A 27,369-nucleotide genomic window follows, 5' to 3' on the forward strand; every position below is an offset into this window, starting at 1 on the left:
TCAGGGTTTTGCCCCTATTTTCTCCTCCCATAGACCCCAGCTCCCACTCATCACCCCCTTACCATAAACTTTAGCTTGAGTCTGCCTCTGCCTCTCAGCTTTGAGGTGCAGGATGACAGGGATTGTGTCACCTTAGGGACCTACACAGTGCCAGGTACTCAAAAATAGTAGGTGCTCAAAAATACTAAAATAATCAGGGAAAAAACCAATGTGTACAGTCGCTTTAGATAATAATATATTCCAAATGGATTAAAATGTTAAATGTAATTTTAAATGTTCAACAAACATTTATTGCCAGGGGCATTGGATAAAGCAGTGGCTAAAATAAATCAATTCCCTGTCCTTATGGTGCTGACATTAGTGGGACAGATATGTGCAGGGAAGACAGTTCAGGAAGGTGGAACAGCATGTGCAAAGACCCTGTGGTGGGAAAGATCCAGGGTCCGATACCTCACCCACTGGGATCTGAGCATCAGTCCTTCCAGCTTCCACCCAACGGATGTTCCAAACACACAAATCCCCCCAGTGAACCTCCTGCTCAGAGCCCCCATGTCCAGTGGATCAAACCCAAGGTCCTTAGCCCTTCGCTGGGCAGCACTTGGCCACAAGGCTCCGTCCTGCTGTCCCTCGGGGATAGTCATTCCAGGCCCCGCCCCCAGGCTCTCCCACCTTCGCGGCGCCGCCCACTCCACCTCACTATTGGGCAGTTCAGAGGGTGTCGGGCGTTGGTTGGCTGGAGCGACCGTCAATTAGCGTCAAGGCATTGATAACCTGTTCTCGAGCTTCGAGGGGGCGGGCTCGGGTGCGGGCGCGGATGTGGCTGCGGCATCAGGTAAATCGCCGGCTTGCGGGCCACCGAAGCGGATCTGGGGCGGGATAAGGGGGCGCCCCGGGAAGTGGCGCTGCGCCTGCAGCCCCTCCGCGGGCCGCGCGCTGCGACGGGGCGGGCGCCGTGTCCTCCGGCTGCGACCCCTCCCACCCTGAGAGCCCCCAGTGGGCAGCGCGCAGAATGGGAAGCTCCGGATTCGTGAGATCGCCCTCCTCCCGCCCTTCAGGAGCCAAGTCGGGGCTTGTTCGCCCCCTAGCTCCCCAGCCGACTCCCCAGCCTTTCCCCGCGTCTCCCCGGACAGCTTGGGGACCGGGTCGAGCCCCTCGCGCTGGACCTGGGTGTGCGTGGGGGTGTGACGGAAACGGTGTTGGGGAGGGGCGGACGGCCCCCGCCGGCAGACAATGGGTAGCGGATGGAACCGCCCGGCAGCGTTTCCTCTAGGAAACGGCTCTGTCCCTGCGAGGCTGTCTGGGGGGCTGGGGGGGGCGGCGGTGAGGGAGTGGTCGGTGCTGACCCGAGTACCTCCCCCCCAACACCATCATCATCCAACACCCCTACCTCGGGGGTGTGCAAGTTCCGGTCCAACTTTAGGGGGTGCCACCACACGACCTCAAGCGAGGGGAGGGGCTGGGGGGAGAGTCCCCTCCCCAGGACCAGGAGCTGCACTGCCTGCGGTATTTGGTGATCACAGCACCGAGTCCAGAAATAGTCCCTGGGGCTGGAGTGGGGGCGTCTGGCATCAGCTCTGACGGCCTAATGAGGGGGCCTCAGGCAGAGGACCCGAATCTAGCTGACAGCTCAGGCGGGAGCAGAGGAGAGAGGAGGGCAGCTGCACGCCCCACTCCCCAACTCCGGTGAGGCTGCAGCCCCTGGAGCCACGGGGGTGGTGGTGGTGGTGGGGGGTGAACCCACTCCCTGCCATCGGGGACACACGCGGGGCAGGCATGAGGGTCCTCGGGGAGGGACGGTCCGTTTCTAGAAGACCATCAAGTGGAATGGCCAATGCAGAAACAGTGGCAAAGCCGCCTAGGTTTAAATCTGCCTCTGCCTGAATGTGACCTTGGGAGCATCACATAATCTGTGTTTCTTCCCCTGGATAAAGGAGAAAGACAGTAAGAAAACCTACCCTAGAGGGCTTAGCTAGGATTTTTTAGTTAATCCCTACAGATCGCCTAGAATTGAAGCTGGTCCATTGAAAATGGAAAGAGTGTTTTTATCATTCTTTACCATTCTTGGCGAATTCACCCATTTCCCCACCCAGCCTCTGGGTCCAGCTGCGGAGGGGGTTTGGGTCTTAGGGATGGCCCACAGCTATTCTTCGAGTTCCCAGCACCTCAGATGTCCCTGGAGGAGGGGGCTGATCCCAGCTCAGTCCCACTTGGAGCGTGTGTGAAAAGGCCCAGACTTCCAACCCCCCACCCAGGCCTTTTCCATGGCCAAGCTTCTCTCTGGCAGTTTTCTAAAAACAAGTCCTGAGAGGCACTGGATGTCCTGTGTGATGACCAGCTGTCCTGCTGGTCCACCCCTGGCAACTGCTATAAGGGGCAGGAAACAGCTGCTTTGGGACAGGAAAAGGTTCTGGATGGGGGAGGTCAGGGACCCAGGCTGGACAAAGGCGGGAAGTGGAAAGACAGTTAGTTTAGCACAAATGAGCTGTGGGTTAGGGAGCGGTCACATGGGTCTGATAGGCAAGGGTCTCCAGAAGATGAGCAGAGGGTGTTTCCCACAATTGGCTTAATTGCTTTGTACCTCAGTTTCCCCATCTGTAAAATGTGGATATCTACCTTGCAGGATTGCACAGGATTACATCTGATCAAGCAGGGAATACAGTAGGCACTTGATACTGGCAGCTTGCTTGCCCTTCCCTGAGGCTTTTCATGTGAGCTCTTTAAAGCCCCATCTTTCTCACCCTGTGCTTTCTGAATCCAAGTTCTGGACTCAATATTTGTCCTTGTAAAATATCACATTATTAGATGGGTCTCAATCTCCCTCAGTTTCTTAGAGCCTCCATCATGACACCCTGACTTACTCTCCCTCCATCCCAGGCATAGTTTCAGCTCTGACAACCTGGGTGCTTGTGGTTCCATTACAACCTCTTATAAGCCCTGTGGCACTCCACTAGGGGTATTCCAGGGGTACAGGTATCCATTGATTTGCATCCTTTGTGCAGCTGGCCCCCAACTCTGTCTTTCCTAAAGAGGTCTCACAAGTGACCTTGGTAAAAATTCATATGCACAGTTGTATCTGGTTTGCATTTAGACTCTAAGGGAAACATTTAAGTGATTCTGTATTTTTGTTGTTTTTTAATCTGCAGAATCTGACCAGATGAGTTCTTAATGAGCCCATGAGGACTTCCAATTCTTGCCTTCCTCTTCGGAAGGTTCACATTCCACCCCTGTGATGATTAATTTCTGATTTTCCCCAGCTACTGACAGAAAACTCAGATCTGGAATGACACCCATACCCACTCCCACCTCCAGCTACTCTTGTTTTCTTTTTGTTGATTTCAGAGAGAGGAAGGGAGAGGGAGAGAGGGATAGAAACATCAGTGATGAGAGAGAATCACCGATCGGCTGCCTCCTGCACTCCCCACATTGGGGAATGAGCCTGCAACACGGGCGTGTGCCCTGAACAGGACTCAAACTGTGACCTCCTGGTTCAACCACTGAGCCATGCCAACTGGACATCTTTTCTTTTTAAAATGTATTTTTTATTTGTTTTAGAGAGGAAGGGAGAGAGAGAAACATCAATGATGACAATCACTGATCAGCTGCCTCCTGCATGCCCCCTAATGGGGATTGGAACCATGACCTCCTGGTTCACAGGTCAATGCTCAACCACTGAGCCACACTAGCTGGGCTTCTCTTGTTTTCTGAATTACTTTCCTCTCTCCTTTTGATGCTCTTCCTTTCTCCTCCTGCCCAGCAGGCTGAGGCCTGGCACCTGGGTGTTCCCACATTCATTCATTCCAAAGTTTGAAGGCCTCTTGAGGGAGGATGGAGGAAAGGGCACTGGTGTGTGGGGGTGGGTTGCTGGAGAGGAACTCTTGGGTCTGTTTACTCACTCAGAATCCAGGCTGACCCTAGAGTCATAGCCAGAAGGATAGGGCCTGACTCCACCCTTACCCCCTCTGGGGGACTTTTTCAGGGTGTGTTTGGTGGCTACTCCAGGAAACATGGCCAAGTTTGCCCTGAATCAGAACGTGTCTGGTAAGTGTACGAAATGGTGAGTGTGCACAGGTCCACACTTGGTGCTGGTGTGTGGACACAACCCTGCAGTTCCCTTCTTTGCATAGTGGCCAGAGGGGCCTCTGTGCTGCCCTGTCACATGTGGAATGTAATCTAACATCTCATGATGGCCCGGGAGACCCCCTCTCTCTGGCTTCAGTTCACCTCTCCTACTCTTCTCCCCATCTCTTCCATTACTCTGCTCTGGACACCCTCAACTCACCCTTTATTCCAGCCCACCGTGCTCACCCCCCTCCCCTTCCAGGACCTTTGCATGGGCTGTTTTCTTTTAGGAACCTTCTGTCCCCAGCTGATTCCTCCTCATCACTTGGCCCTGACAACCAGAGCCCAAGTAATGCCTCCTCCAGTTATACTCTACTTCATCTTATTATTGCCTTAAGCACTATTTGTAATGTTTGTGTCTATCTGTCTCCTACAAGAGGGCAGAGATGTTTGTCTAGTTCGATGCTTTGTCCTCAGAAAAGTGCTTGACATGTAGTAGGAGCTCAATAAACGTGTGTTTGCATGACTATTTGGGTGCATATAGGCATTGAGCTTTGGGTGTGTAATGGCTTGGTGCAGAACTTGGTGCAGGTGGAGCCCTGCTGGTGTGTTGTGGTGGGGAGGGGTACCCCTGGCCTGACACCCCTCACGCCCCTGTCATGCCTGCAGACCTGGGCGGCTCTCACCTGTGCCACGGCCCGATTAGGGGCTCCCGCAGCCCGAGTTCGTCCTACACGGTAGAGACGCCCTATGGCTTCCACTTGGACCTGGATTTCCTCAAATACGTGGAGGAGCTGGAGCGTGGCCCTGTCGCCCGTCGCGCCACCAGCGCCCAGCTGGCACGCCGTCCCCGCGGGCCCCGGGTCGGCATCACGGGCGCGCGTAGCCCAGGGGCCTGGACATCCAGCGAGTCCCTGGCTAGTGATGAAGGGGGAGCGTCGGGTGCACTCTCTCCGGGCGCACCCACTTGGTTCCTGCTGCCGCCGCTGTCGCCACGCGTGCCGGTGCGTAACCCGCACGTGGAGGACATGCTCCTGGAGACCAGCAGACGTCTGGAGCTGGCGCAGGCGCATGAGCGCGAGCGCAGCCCGCGTGGTTCCGGCCGCAGCAGCCCAGCCCCAGGTTCCGCCCCCAATCCCGCCCCTGCCTCGCCAGGCCCAGTGCAACTGCAGATGGTGCGTGAGCAAATGGCCCTGGCGCTGCGGCGCCTGCGCGAGCTCGAGGACCAGGCGCGCGCGTTGCCCCAGCTGCAGGAGCAGGTGCGCGTGCTGCGTGCGGAGAAGGCGAGGCTACTGGCCGGGCGCCGGCAGCCAGAAGACGACCTGGAGGCCGAGGCGCGCCCGGACAAGCTCGCACAGCTGCGGCGGCTCACCGAACGCCTGGCGACTTCCGAGCGCGGCGTTCGCGCCAGGGCCAGCCCCCGGGCGGACGGCCTGGACGAGGAGGCTCTGAGGCGCAGCGAGGGCGCACTCCAGGTCCTTGACTGGGCGGCGGGGACCCCCGGCCGGGCTCCCCAGACGCAGGAGCCTGGAATCCAGGCCGTGCTGGGGACCCAAGAGGCAGAAGCCCAGGCAGTGCCGGAGACCCGGGAAGCCGGCGTGCAGGCGGTCTCCAAGACCCTTGAGGCGGACGCGTGGGTGACCGAGGCGCTGCTGGGACTGCCCGCTGCCGCCGAGCGCGAGCTGGAGCTGCTGCGCACCAGCCTGGAGCACCAGTGCGGGGTGAGCGAGCTCCTGCGGAGCCGGCTGCGAGAGTTGGAGGAGGCCCGAGAGGCTACGGAGGAGGCAGCGGCCCAGTCTCAGTCGCGCGAGGCTGCAACCCAGACCCCATGGGGTTGTGTTGAGAAGTCCACGCAGACCGAGCCTTCCGCGGAGGTCCCTTACCTGACGCGGAGCCCGTCTGGACTCACAGATGGGGACAGGGCCATAGCGCCCGCGGGTGAGTCCCAACCTCTCCCGGAGCCCTGGCTTGATGACCACTGGTCTCGAATTCAGTGTCCTTATCTGATCCCTGGCAGGCATCCTCAAATCCATCATGAAGAGGAGAGACGGAACACCTGGCGCCCAACCCAGCCCCGGACCCAAGAGCCTGCAGTTTGTTGGGGTCACCAACGGAGAGTGAGCATTTTCCCCCTCCTCGTGACAGCATCTACGGGAACATGGGCTGGGGTTTGAATTCCAGCTCTGCCCCTCAGCTTCCTCGTCTGGGAAATGGGGATAGCCAATCCCACCTGTCAGGACTCCGGAACGAGCCCACAGGGGAGGTTCAGCAGACGCCTCCCTAACTGCCCCCAGGTACGAGAGCTCATCCAGCGAGGAAGACAGTGACAGCGAAGACGGTGCCAGCGATCCCCTGAGGAGCAGCTCCTGTGGCTCTGGGGAGGACAGCGGCCAGGGGTCTGACTCGGGCACCCCCGGCCCGCCCAGCAGCGGAGTCGTTCGGGACCCCGAGCCGGAGCCAGAGGCAGAGCCTCAGCCGGGTGCGCAGGGGAGGTGAGCTGCGCCAGGACGCTGGAGTGGGGACTGTTGTTTTCTTTCCAGTTTCCGCGCCCCCACCCCCACCAATCCTGAGCCTCTCCCGACCTCTTCTGTAGGTGCGAACTGAGCCCGCGATTGAGGGAGGCGTGCACAGCGCTGCAGCGGCAGCTGAGCCAGCCCCGTGGAGTCGCCCGTGACAGCGTGAGTGCGCGAGGAGACAGCCCTTTACAGAGGAAGTCGTGGGGTCCGCCAAGGACCTCCCCTGTGGTCTAGAGTTGGGGGAGGGTCTGGAGTTCCGTCTAGCGCAGGGACCTCCACCGATCCCAGGCTCTCTAAAGGAATCTCCCAGGACTGCGCTGATCCTTACCTGGTTCCCTAAAGGGATCCCGCCCCAAGCCCCAGGCCCACTCTCGGACTCCCCAGACAAGCGCTCACCACCTTCGGGGCCCAATGTACTCCCTCTTCCAAAGGGGTGCGGCCCCATGGGTCCCTACGGCCCTCCTCAGACAAGTAGTGACCATCCTTCCCCTGCCTGGACTCCCAGCCCCAACTCTGCACCCTCCCTGCCATGGCACCGGGACCTTCGCTGATGCTTTTCCCTGCCCCGGCAGGGCGCTGCGCGCCTGGTGGCCCTGGAGTGGTTTCGAGTGTCCAGCCAGCGCCGTTCGCAGGCTGAGCTTGTAGCCGGGGTCCTGCGGGCGGTAGCATGCCTGGGACAGGAGCTGCTGGCCCACGTGGTGAACCTGGCTGACGGCAACGGGAACACAGCCCTGCACTACAGCGTGTCCCATGGGAACCTTGCCATCTCCAGTTTGCTGCTGGATACTGGTCAGCATGGAGGAGGGTTGGGCAGGGTACTAGGCAATGGGGTGGACAGGTAAAGGCCTGGGCAGTTCTTAGCTGGGAAAACCTGAAGAAATGTAGAGACAGGCTGGCCAGGCAGATGGCACCACCGGTCCTTCACTGGGTGTTTCAAGATCCAACATGGACTGACCTGAGCTCTGCCCTGACCCAACTCACTTTCCAGGCTTTTGAATTATTCTTTTAAAAATATATTTTATTGATTTTTTACAGAGAGGAAGGGAGAGAGATAGTTAGAAACATCGATATCGATCAGCCACCTCCTGCACATCTCCTACTGGGGATGTGCCCGCAACCCAGGTACATGCCCTTGACCAGAATCGAACCTGGGAACTTTCAGTCCGCAGGCCGACGCTCTATCCACTGAGCCAAACCGGTTTTGGCCAGGCTTTTGAATTATGTTGTCCTAAATTTAGGGGGTTATTTTATCTCTTCGCTTCCTTAACTGTGAAATGGGGATGCATCATCTCCCTACCTGGACAGCTAGAACACCTGTAGAAGCATCAGGCATGCAGGATGAAGCTCCAGCCCTGGTGCTTCCTAAGTCCACATGTCCAGCCAGCTGCCTTTTTCCACTCTTGAGGGAAGATACTCACTGGTCAGACTACCATCCTGGTCTGGGACTGTCCCTATCCTCCAATTCCACTTCCTACATTTCCATCCCCTGCCTCAGGAACAGAGATGGTCCCAGGTGTTACAGAACCCAGACATGCTGCTTTGCCCATGGGACCAACTGCCCAAGAGCCCTTCTGACTACCCTCCCTCAAGACCAGTAACCTCTGGGGGCCTGCAGGTCTTGGTGACCAAAGGAAGGTCACAGCTACTCTGGGCTGGTTACCAGGCTGGGGCTTTGTGGAGGGGGTGATACATTATTTTCTGGGCATCCTCTACCTTAAAAGGGATTGGCTGTCATTCGTGAGACCCAAGGCTCCTTGGACCCTTTTACCCTGTATTGAACCCGATTCAGCCAACTCCCTATCAGTCATTGCCAATATCCCCCATACCCTACCCACTTGTGGTCATGTCAGCCTGGTCCAACCTCCTCCAGGACCCTGAGCCCTCAATGAACCTCATATAGGGGTTGCTTTCCTTTCATCCCTCCAACTTGCCTTCTCAGTTCCTTGACCTGCTCCTCTCCCTTCACCTTGATGTATCAGCCTTACACTTGAAAGGTCACCTTAAAACCCTGATGTCACCTCCTCCATAACCTTACTCCCTAACCCCTTCTTCTCAACTTTCACCTCCCTGAGGTCTCAGCTTCCTCTCCCATTCCTTAACTCTTAACAATCCTCAATCTTAGGGGACCATTATCAATGGTCCCCAACCCATCTCCTTGGATACCAGTTATACAGGATTAGGGCCTACCATAATGACCTCATTTTGTTACATCTGCAAAGAGCCTGTTTCCAAGTAAGGTCACATTTATGGTTCTTCAACATGTTTTGGAGGACACAATTTGTAACAGGCTTGGGGAAGGGGAGGATTCCAGAGAACATAAGTTAACAGCTTCATAGGTCATGGTGGACAATAGCATTTATTCCAGGAGTTAAACAGGAAGGTTTTAAATAGACTGGACCAAATTCCTTTGATCTACTCCTGGCTGCTGGAAGGAAACGAGGGGGGACTTGGATCAAGGTGAAATAGTTGGCACAGTTCTCTGGGGGAACAATGATGGTGCTTGTAGCCATAAAAATAAACATCCCGTATTGAGTGCAAGGTAGAGGGCAGAACACTGAACGTGAGAGGAGCCACATGGTTCTTGGTAGAACCTTGTAGGCAAAGGGGAGTCAATTCATGACCCATGGGGGCCACCTGTAACATAGATGAACCCGAGACTGGGAGAGGTGAGTGAACCAGGTTGGGCTAGGGTGTAGCTTAGTTGACTGATCCCCTCCTTACTCTTAGGAGTCTGCAAGGTTGACTGCCAGAATCAAGCAGGCTACTCAGCCCTTATGTTAGCTGCACTCACCTCTGTTGGGCATGAGGACATCCCTGTGGTCCAAAGACTCTTCCAAATGGGCAACATCAATGCCAAGGCTAGCCAGGTGCGTGGATACTTACAATTCAGGAACCAACCCTGATTTTTACCTCCCTTCCCCTAAAGCCCACCCAGTCCTGTCTTCCCCACTCCACAGACAGGACAGACAGCCCTCATGCTGGCCATCAGCCATGGCCGACAGGACATGGTAGCAGCCCTGCTAGCATGTGGGGCAGATGTCAATGTGCAAGATGTGGATGGAGCCACAGCACTGATGTTTGCCAGCGAGTACGGGCACCTGGAAACTGTCCGGCTGCTACTGGCCCAGCCAGGCTGCGATCCTGCCCTCCTGGATAATGTGAGCTACTGTGGATGGGCTGGTTGGGCAGGCAGGTACCCATGCCTTGGTTCAGTGACCTAACTGTCCGTTTTTCTTCAGGAGGGCACCAGTGCCCTGGCCATGGCTCTGGAGGCTGAGCAGGATGAGGTGGCTGCTCTGCTGCATGCCCACCTGAGTTCAGGACAGCCTGGTCCCTTGGTGAGTGTAGCTCTAACCTCAAGCAACAAAACTTTACAGCTGCACACTGTGCAAGGATACCCAGCATGCTCTAGGAAGGTCTCCCCTTCCTACTCCCTCAAAATAGTGGGATGGGGATCTGGGGGCTTCATCTCCTATGTGGGTGGGACACTTCCTCCAGTTTATAGATTGAGACTGAGGCCTGCAAAGGGAAAGGGACCTGATCTATGATCAGAGGAGGCCTGGTAGAGTTTGTCAGTTATTGCCCTCAAAGAGGCTCATAGCAAAGGAATTTAGGACCCTTTGTAGTTAAGCCTGGTTGGGGAAGAGGATGCAGGCCCCCTGCAAGGAGCTTCAGAACCGGAGACTAGATCAGTTTGCCAGCAGCCGGCAGGTAGGGAACACCCAGTGTGTCCCTCCAAGGGGAGAGAGGTAACACTCAAAGCTCAATCAGCTCGCCCATCCTCTCTTTCCAATAGAGATGTGGGAAAGGGGGCATGGTTAAGTGCCTCTTCCAGGTCAGATGGGGTAAAGGCAGGATTCAAACCTAGGCAGCCTGGCTCCTGTGAAGGGGTTTTTTCCTCAGACATGACCATAATGGAGAGGAACAAGACTTCCACTAAGTTAAGCATCCTTGAGTCTGTGGCATCTGAAGTCCACAAGAGACTGTGACATGACCTCCACCACCTTTCTCACCAGTCACCCCCTGACTCTCCCACGGCCACGCCAGGTCGAAGAGGAAGCAATGATAATGGAGAGGACCCCCAGCCTCAGTGAGCGGCCTCGCACCAGGGACCTGGATAGGGGCAGGGTGGCGAAGGGTTGACCTTTCCTAACAAATAAAACATTTCTACTGAACTTGTATCATTTTTTAGGAGCACATATAGACACTTGGTTTCCTTTCTTCAAAAAGAAAATGCCTTGTTGGGGTAGAGCCTCCCTCCCTCCCTCAGGTTTCCAGAATGCAAAGGGGCCAGTGACCCACCAGAAGGTATTGTAAGCCTAGTGACCCCAGACAAGAACCCGAATTTACATAAACGCTTTATTAACAGTGGAGCATCTTCCCCATGGGCTATGTGGTTCACCCAGACAGCCAGGACCCTGTAAAAAGACACAAGCATGAGATGCTGACAGGCCTCCCAGCAACTGGCAAACTCCCTCCCCAGCCTTGCAGCCCGTTTCTACATCCTCCTCCAAGAGCCCTCACCCAGGGCTTGCCAAAGCCGCCCTCCACCAGCCGGGGGAGTTCACGGGCCGGCTCAGTGCCCCCATCCCGGTACTGCACTCACCAGGCACCAGTTCATCGAAGCCTCCGAGCCTCTCGCTCCGACTCCAGCAGAGTGAGCACGTCGCCCTCGCGCACAGGGCCTTTCACGTTGCGGATGATGGAGCGGCTCGTGTCGTCCATGAACTCCACGCGGACCTACGGGACCCACGGGGGTGGGCAGATCTAGATTTAGGGGGCGTGAAGGGGCCGGCCCAGGGAAACAGAAAGGGGGATGGGGCTCGCTGGCAGGTAGGTCTGGGCCGGGAGGAAAACCAAAAAGGCGGAGACTGGCGAACAAAGCTCCCGAGCGCCAGAAGCTGCCACCATGGGGGGAGGCTGCCGCTCTGGGCCCGTTGCGGACGGGTCCACACTCGGCAGGGCGTGAAGCCACACAGGGCCCGCTGAGCCCGCTGAGCCAAGAGGAAGAGGTTGCCTGGAGCTCAGACCCGCTGGCAGGGCTTTCGGGGGGGGAAGGGTTTGGACCTCCAGGAACCTGGGACAAAGGGTTCTCGGATTCCACGAGGGGCAGTTCCGATCCCGGGGCGTCCCCACGCCTCACCTGCGTGCACTGTCCCTGGGAACCGGTCCTGCCCAGCACCTTGGTGACCTGGTGGAGAGAAGCTGGGTCAGCACCGCCGGGCCCGGAGCCCAACCCCACCGGCCTCCCTTCGGCCCCGCCGGCGCCCTGCTCACCCGGGCTAGCTTGATAGGCTGCACACGACTCGTGTCCATGATGGCGGCAACAGTCGGGCGGAAAGGAGTCACGTCTTTGGGGGAGCGTCTTTATACGCCGTCCTAGCCCCGCCCCCCCCCTCTCGCGAGATTACACACATATTTCCCAACAGCCCCCGCCGCAGCGCTGCTGCCGGCGTCCTTCAGCGCGGAGGGGAGATGGCGTCGGCCACCCGGCTCATCCAGTCGCTGCGGAACTGGGCCTCCGGGGTGCGCGGGCGGGGGGCCGCGCTGGGGGGGGGTGGGGCTGCGCGCTCCGTGCGCCCGGGGCCGCTCCGGCCCTCTCCTGTGCCCTGGGTCCGGCAGCCTCGGTGCCAAGGTCTCCCGGGGCCAGGCCCGCGCTCCGCCCGGGACCCCGTGAGGCCGGAGCCGGGGACACACCCACCTCCACTCCCCCCTTTGGCCGGAGACCTGCGTCTCCCTAGTTCCTGACCGCGTTAGCCTTGGTCGGGTGGGCCGGCCCGACCTTCCCTTCCACAGGGCCCACACCCCTGTCTCCACAGGCCCGTCTCTCGCCTTCCCTTCATGTCCGTCCCTGGCCGTCCCTCTCCCCTCCCGGCGTGCCCTGCTGGCTGACCTTCCTTTCCTCCTCCCACAGCAAGACCTGCAGGCGAAGCTGCAGCTGCGCTACCAGGAGATCGCCAAGCGGTGAGCAGGCCCCGCTCGCTGCTCAAGCCCCCGCCCTGTTCTGTCCTTCCACCAAAAACAAAACCGTGTTCCTTTAGACCAGCGGTTCTCAACCTGTGGGTCGCGACCCCTTTTGGGGTCGAACGACCCTTTCACAGGGGTTGCCTAAGACCATCGGAAAACACATAATTACATATTGTTTTTGTGATTAATCACTATGCTTTAATTATGTTCAATTTGTAACAATGAAAATACATCCTGCATATCAGATATTTACATTACGATTCATAACAGTAGCAAAATTACAGTTATGAAGTAGCAACAAAATAATTTTATGGTGGGGGGTCACCACAACATGAGGAGCTGTATTAAAGGGTCGCGGCATTAGGAAGGTTGAGAACCACTGCTTTAGACCCTGAAGCCCTGGCCAAAATCCTGCCTCTAGCTTCCTGACAGGTGAAGACACGTTTGCTTTTAAACTTGCCGGACTATGCCGTATACTTGCTCTTGGAAACAGCCGATTGGGCGTGAATTCTGGTTGGGGATCATTGTGATTTGCAGTCCTCAGTTGCCTGCTGGTGGTATCATTCCCAAGCAATCGATGGGGGGAAACAAAACTGAGGTGTGGAGAGACTAAATCATTTGCTTAAAGCCATTCAGAAGCTAGGAAGTGACGCCTGGGACTTGAACCCAGACGTGTCTTGATTTCAACTCATTGATGTCCAAAAAATGCTTGGTACTTACAAGCCCTTGTGTGTCCTCAGCCTTGGGGAGACCAGTGCAAACAAGGAAAGTTCTGGTCCTCATTCCTTCATATCCTAGGAAGAGAAAAAACACAGCAGGCAAAAAAAACCGTTATTCTGGAATGCTCCAAGGATAAATGAGAGTAATCTGGAGGGTTACTACCTTGGGTCATGTGGGTCAGGAAAAGTTTCTTTTCAGGGATTGACATTTGATTCACCTAAATCTGCGGTTCTCAACCTTGGCTGCACATTAGAATCACCTGGGAATCTTTTTAAAATCCTGATTTCTGGGCCTCATCCTCCGGAAATTCTGTTTCTTTGTTACTAATGTTGTGGCCCCACCCCATAACAAAGAAACAAATTCCGGAGGACGAGGCCCAGAAATTAGGATTTTAAAAAGATTCCCAGGTGATTCTAATGTGCAGCCAAGGTTGAGAACCACTGACCTAAATGATGAGAAAGAGCCAAAGGATAATTATTGAAGAAACCTGGGCAGAGAGAACAGTAAGCACCAAGACTGTAAGGCCCAACCGAGCCAGAAGTAGGAAGGAGGCCAGTGTGACAGACACAGGTAGGAAAGGGGGATAGCGGTATAAAATGAAGTCAGTGGCAGGCAAAGGTAAGGCAGTCTTGGAGGGTTGGCTGTGAAGGAAGAAAAAATAGCATTAAAGTAACCAAATTTATGTAAATTCCTAAATGGTGTGATTAATTGCTAATATCAAAAGTTTAAATTGCTTTTCCATCCAGGGTTTGGGCTAATTGAGGAAACTTGTAAAATTTTCAGTGTCTTTAGGGTAATGGCGCCCCCTAGTGATCCATTTGGGATTTTCCTTTCAGCACTGTGTTTTTGGTTTTTTTTTATTTCAGAGAGGAAAGGAGAGGAAGAGAGAGAAACATCTATGAGCCCGGCTCGCGTGGCTCAGTATGAACCAGGAAGTCACCGTTCGATTTCCAGTCAGGGCACATCCCCGGGTTGTGGGCTCAATCCCCAGTGAGGGGAGTGCAGGAGGCAGCCGATCAGTGATTCTCTCTCATCATTGATGTTTCTATCGTCCTCTCCTCCCTTGCTCTCTGAAATCAATTTTAAAAAAATAAAGAGGAAGAAAGAAACATCAATGGAGAGAATCATTGGTCAGAATCGAACCCAGGACCTTTCAGTCTGTAGGCCGACGCTCTATCCACTGAGCCACAGCAGCTAGGGCCAGCACTGGTTATATTTTTTCTGTGTTAGGTTGCAGAAAACTATGGCCATTCCTACAGAGATCATCTCTACTCCAGGGCCTGAGCAAATTCTAACTTCCACACAGGACATTATTTTGAATGTTAAATTTTTAAAATTTATTTATCTGTATTTATTTTAAAAAAAATACACAATGACTATCACTTGTATTAAGAAAAAATTTAAATCCTGGCAAAATGATTACCAGACAAAAAGTTTATTTAAAAACATGGTTGAATGAAAGCCCAGTTTTAAAAGATTTTTCCTATCATTTTGCCCTCCCTCTCTGCTGTATTTCCTAGGGAAGCTCCTCTTGAGGTTAGGGTTTCCTTTTCAGGCTTCCAGCTTCTTTGTAAATTCACCTCAGGCCCAGAACAGAGCTCTGTTCACCCCCCTTTCTGGCTGCAGCCACCATGAGGTGACAGGAAATGCAGAGGCCTGGGAGGCTTGGAATACAAGGTGCTCTTTGAGTTACAAGCCTTGATCCCAGCAGGGTTCTCCAGAGCAGCGGTCGCCAACCTTTCGGACCTCACGGACCACTGGTTGGCAACCATTGCTCCAGAGGGTTCCTGAAATAGCAGGAACCTAGTTGTGTAGTCTGGCCTTTGGGAAGGAAGCCCCTCAGAATGAGCTATGTTTGGAGCTTGTTGCCCAAGCTTTTACTAATTAACTACTGGATAGGTAGTGGGCAGAGCCTCACAACCTGGCTTCTTCATTTCCTGAGCATCTTCAGGTAGAAGTGAGGCCAGATGCCAAGCTCTGGGTCATGGGGAGGGTGGGAACAGTCCCAGGTGTTTAGACTGGGCCTACCCCTTCCATGGGTTTCACAAAAGGTCATTCATCCATTTGGGGCAGGGAGGGGACCTGCAATGGAGCAGACTCAGCTCTCACATCCAAAGCCTGGGCTGCCACCTGCTTCTAAGCTCTGGACCCTTTCCAGGCATGTCCCTCCATGACAGTGTACCAAGGGATACCCCTGGCCTGCAGCCTGTCCCAGTGACACAGGTGACCAGCCCTGCCCAGCCAGGCAGTGAGAGCACTGTGGCTTTGCTTTAATGCTGATGTCCTTTTTCCTCAGAACTCAGCCTCCTCCCAAGCTCCCTGTGGGCCCCAGCCACAAGCTCTCCAACAATTACTACTGTACTCGTGACGGCCGCAGGGAAGCCACGCCACCTTCCATTGTCATGTCCTCACAGAAGGCGCTGGTGTCAGGCAAGCCAGCAGAAAGGTGAGGATGCCACACACTCCTACAGCCAGCCTGTTCTCTCGCTTCTGCTTTTCAAGGTCCCATGTACCTAGTGTCAGCTGTGTTGGAACCATGCGGCCAGGAGCTTTTCATCTGCAAACGCATTTAATCCCCACCTATCCCAGTGTAGGGGTTAGGGCCGAAGGCAGGGGTGGGTTTCCTGCAAATCAGATAAAGTTCCAGGGTCCTTTAGTTTCAGGTGTACAGTATAATGATTTGATATCTGTATAGATTGCAAATGTTAGTGTTCGTCATTTTACGTAATTACAAATTTTTTTTGTAATGAGAACTTTTTAAAAATATATATACAGTGGGGCCTTGACTTACGAGTGTCCCGACTAACGAGTTATTCGAGATACGAGCCGTCTCTCGGCTGATTTTTTGCTTTGAGTTGTGAGCTAAAATTCGGGTTACGAGCCAGCTTCAAATTCCCCACTGCTAGTTGGCACAGCGAACGTCACAGTGAACGCCACAACATCAGCCCAGCATCACATGTCTCACTCGTTCACTTTAAGATTTGACATAAGAGTAATTTGAGTTATGTGCTCCATCACGGAATGAATTAAACTCATAAGTCAAGGCTCCACTGTATTTTATTGATTTTTTTACAGAGAGTAAGGGAGAGGGAGAAGGAGAGAGATAGTTAGAAACATCAACCAGCTGCATCCTGCACACCTCCTACTGGGGATGTGCCCGTAACCAAAGTACATGTCCTTGACCTGAATTGAACCTGGGACCTTTCAGTCTGTAGGTCAACGCTCTATTCACTGAGCCAAACCAGTTAGGGCTGTAATGAGAACTTTTAACATCTTCTCTCTTAGCAACTTTCTAATATACAATACAGTATTAACTACTAGAGGCCTGGTGCACGAATTCGTGCATGGATGGGGTCCCGCCAGCCCTGCCTCCAATCAGGGTGGGGGGATCAGGGGTGGGGCTGGCTGGTGGGAGGGGCCGTGGGTGGTTGGTTGGCCAGCCGGTCCCGTCCCCTAGTCCAACTCCCAGTGGAGGGGACAATTTGCATATTAGGCTTTTATTATCTAGGATAGTCACCATGTTGTAGATTACACCCCCAGGACTTACTTATTTTATAAATAGAAGTTTGTACCTTTTATTGTTTGTTTTTTAGATTCCACATATAAGTGAGGTCATATGGTACTTGTCTTTCTCTGTCTGACTTATTTTACTGAGCTTAATACCTTCTAGCCCAGGTCCATCCATGTTGTTGCAAATGGTAAGATATCATTCCTCTTCCAGCTCAGCTTTGGCAGCCACTGAGAAGAAGGCGGTGACACCAGCTCCTCCCATACAGAAGTGGGAGCTGTCCCAGGACCAGCCTTATCTGTGATACTGCTCTGGGCCACCTGACTGTGCCCTCCTTGTCTTCCATTCTGGGAGAACGTGACCTGACTTATGACAAATATATTATATTGTGCTCTCTAGTATCACTTCATTTTTACTTAAAAAAAAAAAAAGTGTGTGTGTGTGTGTGTGTATTGATTTCAGAGAAGAAAGGAAAGGGAGAGATAGAAACATCGATGATGATTGGCTACCTCCTGCATGCCCCCTACTGGGGACCAAGTGTACAAGTGTACAACCTGGGTATGTGCCCTGACCGGGAATTGAACCGTGACCTGTTTTTTTTGTTTTTATTTATGTATTTATTTATTTATTTATTTATGTATTGCTTAAAGTATTACAAAGGGTATTACATATGTGTCCTTTTTTCCCCCCCCGCCCTTGGCAGTCCCCTGGCCTCCCCTATCCCCCAGTGTCTTGTGTCCATTGGTTATGCTTATATGCCGTGACCTGTTTCATAGGTCAACACTCAATCACTGAGCCATGCCGGCTGGGCCATTTTTACTTTTAAAGTGACACTGCTGATTGATGTTTCTCTCTCATCAATGTTTCTAACTCTCTATCCCTCTCACTTTCTCTCTGTAAAAAAAATCAATAAAAAAATATATTAAAAAAAAAATAAAGCCGTAACCGGTTTGGCTCAGTGGATAGAGCGTCGGCCTGCAGACTGAAAGGTCCCAGGTTCGATTGCGGTTAAGGGCATGTACCTTGGTTGCGGGCACATCCCCAGTAGGGGGTGTGCAGGAGGCAGCTCATCGATGTTTCTAACTCTATCCCTCTCCCTTTCTGTAAAAAAAAAAAATAAATATATTTTTAAAAAAGTAAAGTGACACTGGGTTTACTTGGATTTTGGGGTGAAGTTGGTGCCAAATCTCTTAACTCTATCAGTGCTCCAGGGACAGAGAGGAATAGTAGTTCTCGGGCTCCAGGGTGATGTCACAGACATAGATGACATGGTACAGGGGCCCAGAGATATCCCATCCCTTCTCCCAGGGCCTGGCTCTATCCCTGAGAGTGGTGGGCTGGATTCCAGGGCATGTGGGGGTTGGGGAGGCTCTGACTGAGAAGACAGCAGGGCCAAAGACATACTGCTCACTTACCTCTCTCAGGAGCTTCCCAAGCCATTGCTCATGTGGACATTGGCTGGTACCCTCCCACTGTGGCCCCTGCCTTACTTTGACCACCTTGCAGCTCAGCAGGGAAGGCAGAGGACAGCAAGGTGGCTCACAGGTAAAGCTCACCCAGGACAGATGAGGAAAGGCCTCCCTGAGCCAGAAGCCTTTCTGCTCAGGGCGTTGGGGTACAGGGGGTGAGGCAGAGTCAGCCAAGGGGAGTAAGGGGCTTGTACCTGTGGAGGAATGAGCAGGAGAGTAAAAGCCAAGACAAAGTGGCCCCAGTCTGGCTGCAGGAGTGACGGGGAGCAACACAGTGACCTCAAGTGGGGGAGTGGCATGGCTGCCCCATGAAAGAACCCTACAGCCTTTCCAAAGCTTAAGATCAGCTGTGTGCCAGGGGAGTGGAAGTGGAGAGCAAGGCAGGAAGCAGGAAAGGGTCACAGTTCCAGGCAGGAGGTATAAGTGGCTCAGTGTGGTCATCTCAAATGCTAAAAGCTCGTTAGAGGTAGGGAGCCCCACAGGCTGAAAAACCTGGGAAGACTTCCTGGAGGAGGTGGGGTTTTGGTTGGGGTAAATGATAGATCAGATTCAGGAAGGTCAGGAGGGAAAGGAAGGCTGAACAGGGTATGTGGAAGCTACAAGGAGGGCAACCCCGGAGGGCTTCAGAAGACCCCAGGCAAGATGCGCCATTGAAGGTTTCAGAATAGTTTTATGACCCAGACTTGAGATTTGGCAAGGGAGTAAAATAGGGAAGGTCTGACACCTGAGCTCTTTCTGTGTGCTAGGTACAGTTCTGAATGCTTCCTATCCATGATCTCAGCTCCTTTGATCCTGTGAGGTCACCACTGTTGTCAAGCCTCCAACAGCCTTTAAAGCCAGGCACTCCTACCCCTCTCCTCTCCCCACCCCCAGTCCTATTTGCTACCAGTCCACCTGCTTCTGCACCCTTGCATCTTTGCTTCTTACCCATTTCCCCTGGGAGATTATTATCAGAAAGTATAACTACTCCAAAAGCAGCTATAACCTCTGACATTTTCAAATAGTGAAGTGTGCCCTCAACTGGCAAATAGAACCCTTTCTGTGAAAATCTGTATGCTATAGTGTAGCTTCACAGGAAACAGGGAGGTCAATATTTGCATATCCGGCGTAATGCTGAAGGACAGGGATTTGCTTGGATGAGGTCTTGCTGGCAGTGGGACTTGCTGCTTCTGAAGACAGAGCTGTAGGTGAAAATATTTTCTAGAAGAGAACACAGAAACCAGATATGCTAGAAAGCTTGCAGAAGGCTTGTTATGTGCCTTCTGGGTGAGTGTGAGAAGTGAACACCCAAGGATTGCCTTCACAGATCTTGTTCCAGAAGTGAAGAATAATACTTCCCTATTGGGTACATGAGGACTAAATGAGACAGCATGAGCGCACCCAGGTGCCAGGGACAGGATGTTTATATTTATTTTCTTAAGGAATTATAAGTTTATTAGGTCATCTAGATAACCAGATGGGCTGAGCCCCCAAATGGCACCAGCCATGATGTTTATATTTATTTTTTCAAATATATTTTACTGATTTTTTACAGAGAGGAAAGGAGAGGGATAGAGAGTTAGAAACATCGATCAGCTGCCTCCTGCACATTCCCTAGTGGGGATGTGCCCGCAACCAAGGTACATGCCCTTGACTGGAATTGAACCTGAGACCCTTGGGTCCGCAGGCCGCCGCTCTATCCACTGAGCCAAACCGGTTAGGGCCAGGATGTTTATCTTTAAAAGCCCACTAGGTGGTAGGCACTGGGGACGCAAGAACAGCATTCCTGAGCTCCTAGGCCTGACATTTCAGTTGGGAATCAGACACTAAACCAAAATAAGTAAATATATAATGTGTCGGGTGCACGAAAGAAATACAATAAAGAGGGTGTCAGGTGCACAAAAGGTTAGAAGGCGAGGATGGGGCGTGTCTGAGGGGAGTGGTTGCCATATTAAATACGATAGGTAGTACATACACTGCGGCATGTACTCGAACGTTACATGTTGTAAGTAGACGTCAACAAGTTGGTTTCCATCCCTCCGTACCTTTCGCTGTACCTTATCGCAGGAAAAAGTGCGAAAGAGTCAAATGGCGGGTCCCCTCGCATTCGGACATTTACGGTAGGCTTAGCGGCCAGACCTCTGTGCTCGGCCCCGCCCCCGGCGGGTGCGCGCGTGCGCGGGAATCTGAGCTCCTCCAGAGCCAGACCGCGCGGGCGGGCGCCGGGCGTGGTGGCGCGTTGAGCGGTTGGATGGCACTGGGAGGAGCGCAGCGGACCGCGGCTCTGGGCCTGACGCTGCAGCTGCTGCTCGGCTTCGTGCTGGGCCTGGAGGCAGCCCCGACCCGGTCCCGGGCCCAGACCATAGGTGAGTGAGCTCCGCGCTGCCCGTGCGCCCGCCTGGCCAGCCGCCTAGCTTCGTCCCTGCCGGCACCGCCTCGCCATTGGCTGCGCCGCACTCCGTCCGGACACTCCTCCTGCATGTGGCTCTTGACTCTTAGCTGGGAAATTGTGCGAGTCCTCACCAATGAAGAGTTCACTGCCTGCCTTTAACTACCGTGCTCTGGCCCTGCTCACACCCCGCACCTGCTCTGCTTTATCGTCACCCATTGTTACCTCCAAGCCGTCCGTCCTTCAGCCCTTCAGCCCAGCGCGGGCTCGCCGCAGGCCCTGGTTGTCCGACCTCTAACGCTGCGGGGCCGGTCACCTGGTACCTGGTACCTTCCGCAGCAGCAGCAGCGCCTTCCAAACCCTCCCGCCTGAGCTGAGGCCTTGTGGCTGTTTCCTCGGTGGCCATCCTCGCACCCAATCTCTGCACTTTTCTCCTCTAGCCTTAGAGAACGAAAGGCCTCCCTCCCGTGGCCCCGGCCGATGTGATGTTGGCGGCGGTCTCAGGTTCCCAGAGGCAGCTGGGAGGGTTAGGGTGGCCTCCGTGTGTGCGAAGGTGCCCCTGACTTTCAGCTGTGAGCTCCAGTTCACACGTGGGCTCCCCTCTGATCTGGTCCTCTACCTCAACCCAAAGTCCCTGCCTGTCCAGGCTAAAGGTTCCTTAAGGAAGGCAGGACTCATGTTAACCAAGTCCCAAACCTTTACATACAAGCAGTCTCCCCAGGACACTGAGGCAGGGACTCCTAACTGCCCCATTTACAGGTAAGAAAACCACGGCTGGGCGGAGTCACTGGTCTGGTCCCCCAACCTAATGAGGTGGGTCAGCTCTGCTCTGCTGCCCACTTTACATGGGGACACACACTCCAGCAGGCCAGGGAGAGGTGTTGTTGCTTGTCCAGACCAAGACGGGCTAGGCCCGGGAGGAAGCCGGGCGGGATGCCGACAGTCCCCCACGGGCAGGGAAGGAAGCCAGCTCCAGGTTGTCTACAGCTCTTCCCCGCCTCACCGAGTCCAAGGACTGTGTGGCCGACAGCTGCCGTTGGGCCTGGAGGGCTGCAGAGGAGCCAGCTGTGGAGAGGGGGGTGTTTGGAGGCTCAGGCCCCTGTGAGTAAAAATGGAAGGGGCAAGTGGACCAGCATCAAATGGGGCTAGGCTGGGGCCAAGCCAGGGATTTGCCACCCATCTTGCTACATCTAGGAGGAAGCCCTGAAAGTCTCTCTCTTGCTCTGTCCCTCAAACTCAGGTTCCAGTTCCTTTTGTGCTCCTCCTGATCAGCATACAGCCCAACCCTGCTGTCAGGGGTCCAGGAAGGCTCAGATCTCACCGGGGTGTGACCTGTGTTCACTTATTGTCAGGCACCCCCTGGGCTTTCGGTCACAAGGTCATGGTCCTGGCACACTGAGTGTCCAGTCTAGTCCCTGTCAGTTTAACCCTGTCAGGGTTGTTGTAAGTGGGATGCAGAACCTCAGGAGTCTCTGAGAGGGACAGGAGACCCCTCCCAGGAAATAGATTGAGATCTGAGGGCTGAGGAGGCAATCTCCAGGTACAGAGTGGAGGGAGGAAAGGGCATACTGGGCCAAGAAACAGCACAGACAAGGCACTGAGGTGGAACAAGCCAGGCTTCTTGGTGAAGCAGTGAGGAGGCCATGACAGAGGGAGCTTTGTGAAGAGGAAAACGTGGGAGGAAGCCAGGTTCCAGGAAGGGTTCAGGGCTGAGCTAGGCCTTGTGGGTCACATGGAGGAGGTAGGATTCGGTTGTGAGAGGCTTGGTGGGCCAGGAGATGGCTTTGAGCAGAGGACAGGTGAAGTGGGTTACCAAATGATGGGACTCTGAGGGGCCTCCAGTGTCCAAATGGAGATGAGGTTGGGGGCCTGGCGAGGTAGCACATTCAGGATAGAAACGTGGTCAGATCTGGAGGAATTTAGGAGCTGAGATGACAGAGCTTGGTGACTAAGCTGATCGTTTACCCCTTTCTTAAGTAGGTGGGATGTCATGGACCCTGCTGACCCTGACCATGGGCCTGATCCAGGGCAGGTTCAGAGATGGCGCCTCCCCAAGTCTGTTTAACCATGCGGTTTGGAGAGAGTCCTGGGGAGCCCATCTGACCATTTGGAGCTTGGTAATGACTCCAGTATCAGGGAGACCTGGGTTCCAGCCCTGACTCTGCCACCAGTTCTGCTGCTTCTGGCCTTACATCTCCTTAGCGTTTTCTTTAGAATGGGGATCGCAGTAGAACCTGCCCAGTAGGGCTTGTGGTGAGGCTGCGAACTCTTTGGCTTCAAGCCCCACATATAGTGGGTCCTCAGCAAAGGGTGACCACCAATATAGTTCCAGCGCCCTGGGACCTGGCCTGTCCCCTGGTGTTCGCAGCCTGTGACTAGTAGACTTCTGGAGAGGGTCCAGGCCTCCCAGGCCTCCCAGGCCTCACTTGTGTTCATCTTGCAGGCTCACCCACAGGCTTCCAGTGCCGCATCAGCGGCCACTATGTGCCCCTCCTCTGGCATTGCGATGGTGAAGAGGACTGCCCTGATGGCAGCGATGAGGAGGAGTGCAGTGAGTGGTCGCACCTTGGGGTGGGGCTTGCAGGGATGGGGCCACAGAAGGTGATGTTTGTGGAAGGGCTGTGGCTTTCAGGGGCCACAGTGGGATAGGGCCTGTGGGTGGGGGCGCTGTAAGAGAAGAGGTGAGTTTACAGGGAGGTGGAGTTAGTGTGGTCTTGGACCCGGAGGCTTGCAAGAGGATGGGCTGTGGGGAGTACCTGGGCCCTGTTGTGGGGGCGTTAGGGACCTGACTGACTCTGTACTCCAGAGATAGAGCCGTGCACCCAGGATGGGCAGTGCTCACCGCCCGAGGGCAGCCTTTGCTCTTGTGACAGCATCGATGACTGCCCCGATGGCATCGACAAGATCCTTCTCAACTGTAGCCGCCAGCCCTGCCCGGCAGGGGAGCTCCACTGCCTGCTGGGCAGCACCTGTATCCCACATACCTGGCTCTGTGATGGCCACCCAGACTGTCCTGACTCCAGTGATGAGCTTGGCTGTGGTATGTGCCATGGGACCTCATCATGGTTGTAGCAGTGGGGAGGGCTGGTCGTTAGAGGAGGATGTCTGACACCTTCCGTTTGTGACCAGGCTGCGAGTGTGGGCTTGTGCATTTGCTCTTGTCTGCATACCTGTGGGGGCAGTGAGAGGTCACTCCTAGCACCAGTGCTCACCAACCTCACTCAGTCTGGGATGGAGGATGAGCCTCAAGGTCTCCCTCAGGCACATGGAACACCTGTTCACACCCCAACACACCCCTTCCCCAGCTAATGAATGCCTGGATTTATTGCAGGAACTGAGACCCTCCAGGAAGGCATGTCTGTGACCCCTGTGACCCTGGAGAGTGTCACCTATTTCGGGAATGCCACAGCCACCTTTGACAGGAACCAGGACTCAGTCCAGTCTGGAAATCGAAGTGCCTATGGGATTATTGCAGCTGCTGGTATGATGCATAGGCCCTCCCACTTCTACTTCCCTGGGCCTGGGGCAGCTGCTCCTAGGAGCTGGGGCTTGGGGAGGGGACAGGCTGCAGACCCCAGTCCCCATGCTTTAGGATGTTTGTGGGTGTGGGGGCTCCTTGCACTCCCTCACTCAATCCATCTTTCTGTTCCCCACAGTGGTGCTAAGTGCAGGTTTGGTTGCCGCCACTCTACTTGTGTTGTCCCGGCTCCTGTACCCGCCAGGGCTGCTGGTGGTCATGAAGGAGTCCCTACTGCTGCCAGAGAGGAAGACCTCACCGCTCTGAGGATGAGCTCTTGCCATCATGTTGCTGGGGCCCTGAGTGTGGCAGCTGTGGGGACATGCATGTGGCTGCTGGCACACCAGGCCTCAGATGTAGGTTCTTCTGACTATAGTCCTGCAGACCTGAGTTCCTGTGGACTTGACCCTGGAGACTGGATGTGCCTGACCCAGCCCCTGAATGTGGGGAGCCTGGATCGGAACATGCCCCCCCTCGGGTTGGCCCCAGGCCGCTCCAGGGTGGCCTGTGCATAGACACTGCTCCTGCCCTGCCCCGTCTGAGGGTGGTGATTAAAGTTATTTTGCATCATCTGCCTGCTTCTGGGCCTCTGTCTCCCTCTGCCCGGGCAGTCTGGGCAGCAGCCCACCTCTGTGGCCATTCTGCTTCTTGCTTCCTGGGACCCAGAGCAGGGGCGGTTGGGCAGTCTGCATTACCCACGGGCTTCTTCAAGGAGAGCAGAGCTTGGGCATTGCCTCCTGGAGTCCAGAGGATCCCTGTCTATCATGGCTGCCTCTTTGAAATGGAGGCTGGTTTCTGCTCCAACGCATTTTAAAATGTAGGTTTTATTATCCAGGTATGATGAGGCCAACAGATCAGGAGAGGACACGTTGTCCTTGGCTGGTGTGGCTCAGAGGTTGAGCATTGACGTATGAATCAGGAGATCACGGTTTGATTCCCAGTTGGCACATGCCCAGGTTGCAGGCTCAATCCCCAGTAGGGGACATGCAGGAGGTGGCTGATCAATGGTTATCTCTCATTGAGGTTTCTATCTCTTTTTTCCTCTCTGAAATCAATAAAAAAAGAAAAGACACATTGTGTCCTGGCCACTGTTTTACCAGTGGTTAGAGCATTGGACCGTACACCAAAAGGTTGTGGGTTTGATTCTCGGTCAAGGTCACATACCTGGGTTACAGGTTCAATCCTTGGCCCTGGTCAGGGTAGAGCAGGAGGCAACCAATCGATATGTCTCTTTCACATTGATGTTTCTCCCTCTCTCCCCCTCCCTTCCACTCTCCAAAAATCAGTGGAAAAAATACCCTTGAGTGAGGATTAACAAAGAAAAGAAATAGAACTCCCTAAAAGGAGGGGCCCACCTCTGCAGTCAGGAGGCAGAGGGTAGGAGAGAAAGGGGCCAAAGCCTTGACGGTGGTTCCCACCAGAGGAATGGGTGAGGCAGGGTTAGCAGGCTTGGACTGCTAGTTTGAATAGTTTCAGTGGGCTCGGCACAGGCACTGTCTATTTTGCGTCAGCCTGTTGACAGTGACGCACAAGCTAGGAAGGCCTGAGACACACCTGGGTCTTGTGTGCTATCTCATCACATTTCCCTGACCAGAGCCAGCGTTGTGGCTTGCCGGGCCCTTGTTCTTAGTATGATCCCAGGATGCACCTCAGCAGCAACCACCAGGGAACTTCAAGGAACAAGATTTATTACTCATGGGTCCTGGAGCTTACATGGCAGGCTCAGGGCCACTCGGCGTGATTGGGGAGTGAGGGATGGCACGGACCTGGGGTTCTGCCTTTATTAGGGACGGAGGGTGAGTCATCTAGGGTTGCCTGGGTTCTCTGTTGGTATATTTAAAGCATAAGAGCACTCAGTGGATAGAGCGTCGGCCTGCGGACTGAAAGGTCCCAGGTTCGATTCCGGTCAAGGGCATGTACCTTGGTTGCGGGCGCTTCCCCAGTGGGGGATGTGCAGGAGGCAGCTGATCGATGATTCTCTCTCATCGATGTTTCTAACTCTCTATCCCTCTCCCTTCCTCTCTGTAAAAAATCAATAAAATATATTTTTAAAAAAAGAAAAAGAAAAAAAAGTTTAAAGCATAAGAGCAGGAATGAGGGCGCGGGAGGGAGGAGCAAGGTCACTCAAGTGGCCAGTTATCTAGGTCACCCGGGCTTTCTGAAAGAGGGTCCTTTATGTGTGGGAGCAGCGTGATTCCTATCTGGGTTGTCTTGCTGGTAGACTGGCATTATGTTTATTCAAGCTGGATGTCTTTTGAAATGGATGCCTCAGCCATCAAAAGCTTATTGTCAGGCACTTACACTATATTGTCCCTACTTGGCACCTGGTCCTGGGGTGATCAGGGCAAGGGCATAATGGCTCTGGATTGGTTGGTTTGCTCATTAAAGTTGAGTTGTTTGCTATCTCCAGGAATTGGCTAACCCTGAGGAACAGTCCCTCCCTGGTTAGGGAGACCCCAGTTGCCAGAGCATCAAGAATGCAGAAAATATAGACCAGCTGGTGTGGCTCTGTGGTTGAGCATTGACCTATGAACCAGGAGGTCACAGTTTGATTCAAGGTCAGGGCATATGCCTGGGTTTCAGGCTCAATCCCCAGTGTGGGGTGTGCAGGAGGCAGCTGATCAATGAATCTCATCATCATGGATGTTTCTGTCTCCCTCCCCATTCTCTGAAATCAATAAAAATATATTTTTAAAAAAAGAATACAGAAAATATAATTAATATACATCCTAACTGCTAGGTGAGGAGGACAAGGCTCTTCTCTGACCCTCTTTCCTCATCACTGAATGGGGTGGCCAGGGCCCTGATAGCCTCTTTGTGGGGCAGTGACCTCACTGACATCACTGACATCCTTGTAGGTGGTCTGGATATTCGTCATCAGCTGGCTCCATGCCACCCAGTGCTGGGCAATACCAGGGCCCCATGCAGGGTCCTATACAGGGTCTCGGGGCTCCCATGTCTGGCTGGCAGGAAGCTGGCTCCTGATATAAGATGTTTGGAGGGGATGAAGCGGGTGGGTGCACCAAGAGGGCTTCCAGGAGGTGGTAAAGCTTGGTTTTGGGACCCTGCCCCCACTGGGAGAAAGTGGTTGAGGGGGGTTTTGGAGTCTAGGCCTTAGGCAGCATGTTGGGGGCTGAGTTCTCTGTGGGGCAGAGGGGGTTGAGGCTTGGGAGGTGGGCTGCTGCCAGGATAGGGGGGCCTTGACTGACAGTGGAGCAGAGGGTGCCCTACCTTCTGGGGTACAA

At 54.2% G+C, this 27,369-nt stretch overlaps 4 protein-coding genes across 5 annotated transcripts; 3 read left to right on the top strand and 1 right to left on the bottom strand.

The window, feature by feature from the left end:
- The first annotated feature begins 796 nt into the window (after window positions 1-796).
- KANK3 (KN motif and ankyrin repeat domains 3) lies at window positions 797-10,750 on the top strand. Of its 2 annotated transcripts, XM_036315327.1 has the most exons (11): window positions 797-832; window positions 3,977-4,038; window positions 4,729-5,997; window positions 6,077-6,176; window positions 6,354-6,551; window positions 6,653-6,737; window positions 7,148-7,364; window positions 9,303-9,442; window positions 9,533-9,733; window positions 9,815-9,913; window positions 10,592-10,750. In XM_036315327.1, exons 2-11 carry the CDS (start codon window positions 4,005-4,007, stop codon window positions 10,667-10,669), a joined length of 2,421 nt encoding a protein of 806 aa, XP_036171220.1. In that variant the 5' UTR covers window positions 797-832; window positions 3,977-4,004; the 3' UTR covers window positions 10,670-10,750. The 2 variants fall into 2 exon arrangements, with proteins under 2 accessions (XP_036171220.1, XP_036171219.1); XM_036315326.1 differs by having other exon boundaries at window positions 9,815-10,750.
- Window positions 10,751-10,915: 165 nt separating this feature from the next.
- RPS28 (ribosomal protein S28) lies at window positions 10,916-12,002 on the bottom strand. The gene is made up of 4 exons (XM_036315391.1): window positions 11,853-12,002; window positions 11,719-11,766; window positions 11,182-11,315; window positions 10,916-10,993 (listed from the first exon to the last, which is right to left on the bottom strand). The coding sequence occupies exons 1-3, from the start codon at window positions 11,889-11,891 to the stop codon at window positions 11,193-11,195; spliced, it is 210 nt and encodes a 69-aa protein (XP_036171284.1). The 5' UTR covers window positions 11,892-12,002; the 3' UTR covers window positions 10,916-10,993; window positions 11,182-11,192.
- On the top strand, window positions 11,992-17,168 carry NDUFA7 (NADH:ubiquinone oxidoreductase subunit A7). Its single transcript, XM_036315389.1, has 4 exons — window positions 11,992-12,101; window positions 12,490-12,539; window positions 15,559-15,708; window positions 16,984-17,168. The coding sequence occupies exons 1-4, from the start codon at window positions 12,051-12,053 to the stop codon at window positions 17,072-17,074; spliced, it is 342 nt and encodes a 113-aa protein (XP_036171282.1). The 5' UTR covers window positions 11,992-12,050; the 3' UTR covers window positions 17,075-17,168.
- Window positions 17,169-18,774: 1,606 nt separating this feature from the next.
- Window positions 18,775-24,696, top strand: CD320 (CD320 molecule). The gene is given in 7 exon segments (XM_036314069.1): window positions 18,775-18,796; window positions 20,286-20,444; window positions 20,447-20,584; window positions 23,051-23,158; window positions 23,414-23,647; window positions 23,939-24,088; window positions 24,264-24,696. Coding segments are annotated over 7 exon segments (939 nt in total). The 3' UTR covers window positions 24,392-24,696.
- The last annotated feature ends 2,673 nt before the right edge of the window (window positions 24,697-27,369 follow it).

Source organism: Myotis myotis, unplaced genomic scaffold, assembly GCF_014108235.1.
Source record: "Myotis myotis isolate mMyoMyo1 unplaced genomic scaffold, mMyoMyo1.p scaffold_m19_p_6, whole genome shotgun sequence".
Taxonomy (NCBI): Eukaryota; Metazoa; Chordata; class Mammalia; order Chiroptera; family Vespertilionidae; genus Myotis; species Myotis myotis.

Coding starts and splice junctions, on each gene's coding strand:
- KANK3 (XM_036315326.1), top strand. CDS start 4,005: ATGGCCAAGTTTGCCCTGAATCAGAACGTGTCTG. Junction 6,738..7,147: donor GTGGAGTCGCCCGTGACAGC/GTGAGTGCGCGA, acceptor CTGCCCCGGCAG/GGCGCTGCGCGCCTGGTGGC. Junction 7,365..9,302: donor CAGTTTGCTGCTGGATACTG/GTCAGCATGGAG, acceptor CCTTACTCTTAG/GAGTCTGCAAGGTTGACTGC.
- RPS28 (XM_036315391.1), bottom strand. CDS start 11,891: ATGGACACGAGTCGTGTGCAGCCTATCAAGCTAGCCCGG. Junction 11,767..11,852: donor AGCCTATCAAGCTAGCCCGG/GTGAGCAGGGCG, acceptor TCTCTCCACCAG/GTCACCAAGGTGCTGGGCAG. Junction 11,316..11,718: donor CCCAGGGACAGTGCACGCAG/GTGAGGCGTGGG, acceptor TGGGTCCCGTAG/GTCCGCGTGGAGTTCATGGA.
- NDUFA7 (XM_036315389.1), top strand. CDS start 12,051: ATGGCGTCGGCCACCCGGCTCATCCAGTCGCTGCGGAACTGGGCCTCC. Junction 12,102..12,489: donor TGCGGAACTGGGCCTCCGGG/GTGCGCGGGCGG, acceptor CTCCTCCCACAG/CAAGACCTGCAGGCGAAGCT. Junction 15,709..16,983: donor TCAGGCAAGCCAGCAGAAAG/GTGAGGATGCCA, acceptor TTCCTCTTCCAG/CTCAGCTTTGGCAGCCACTG.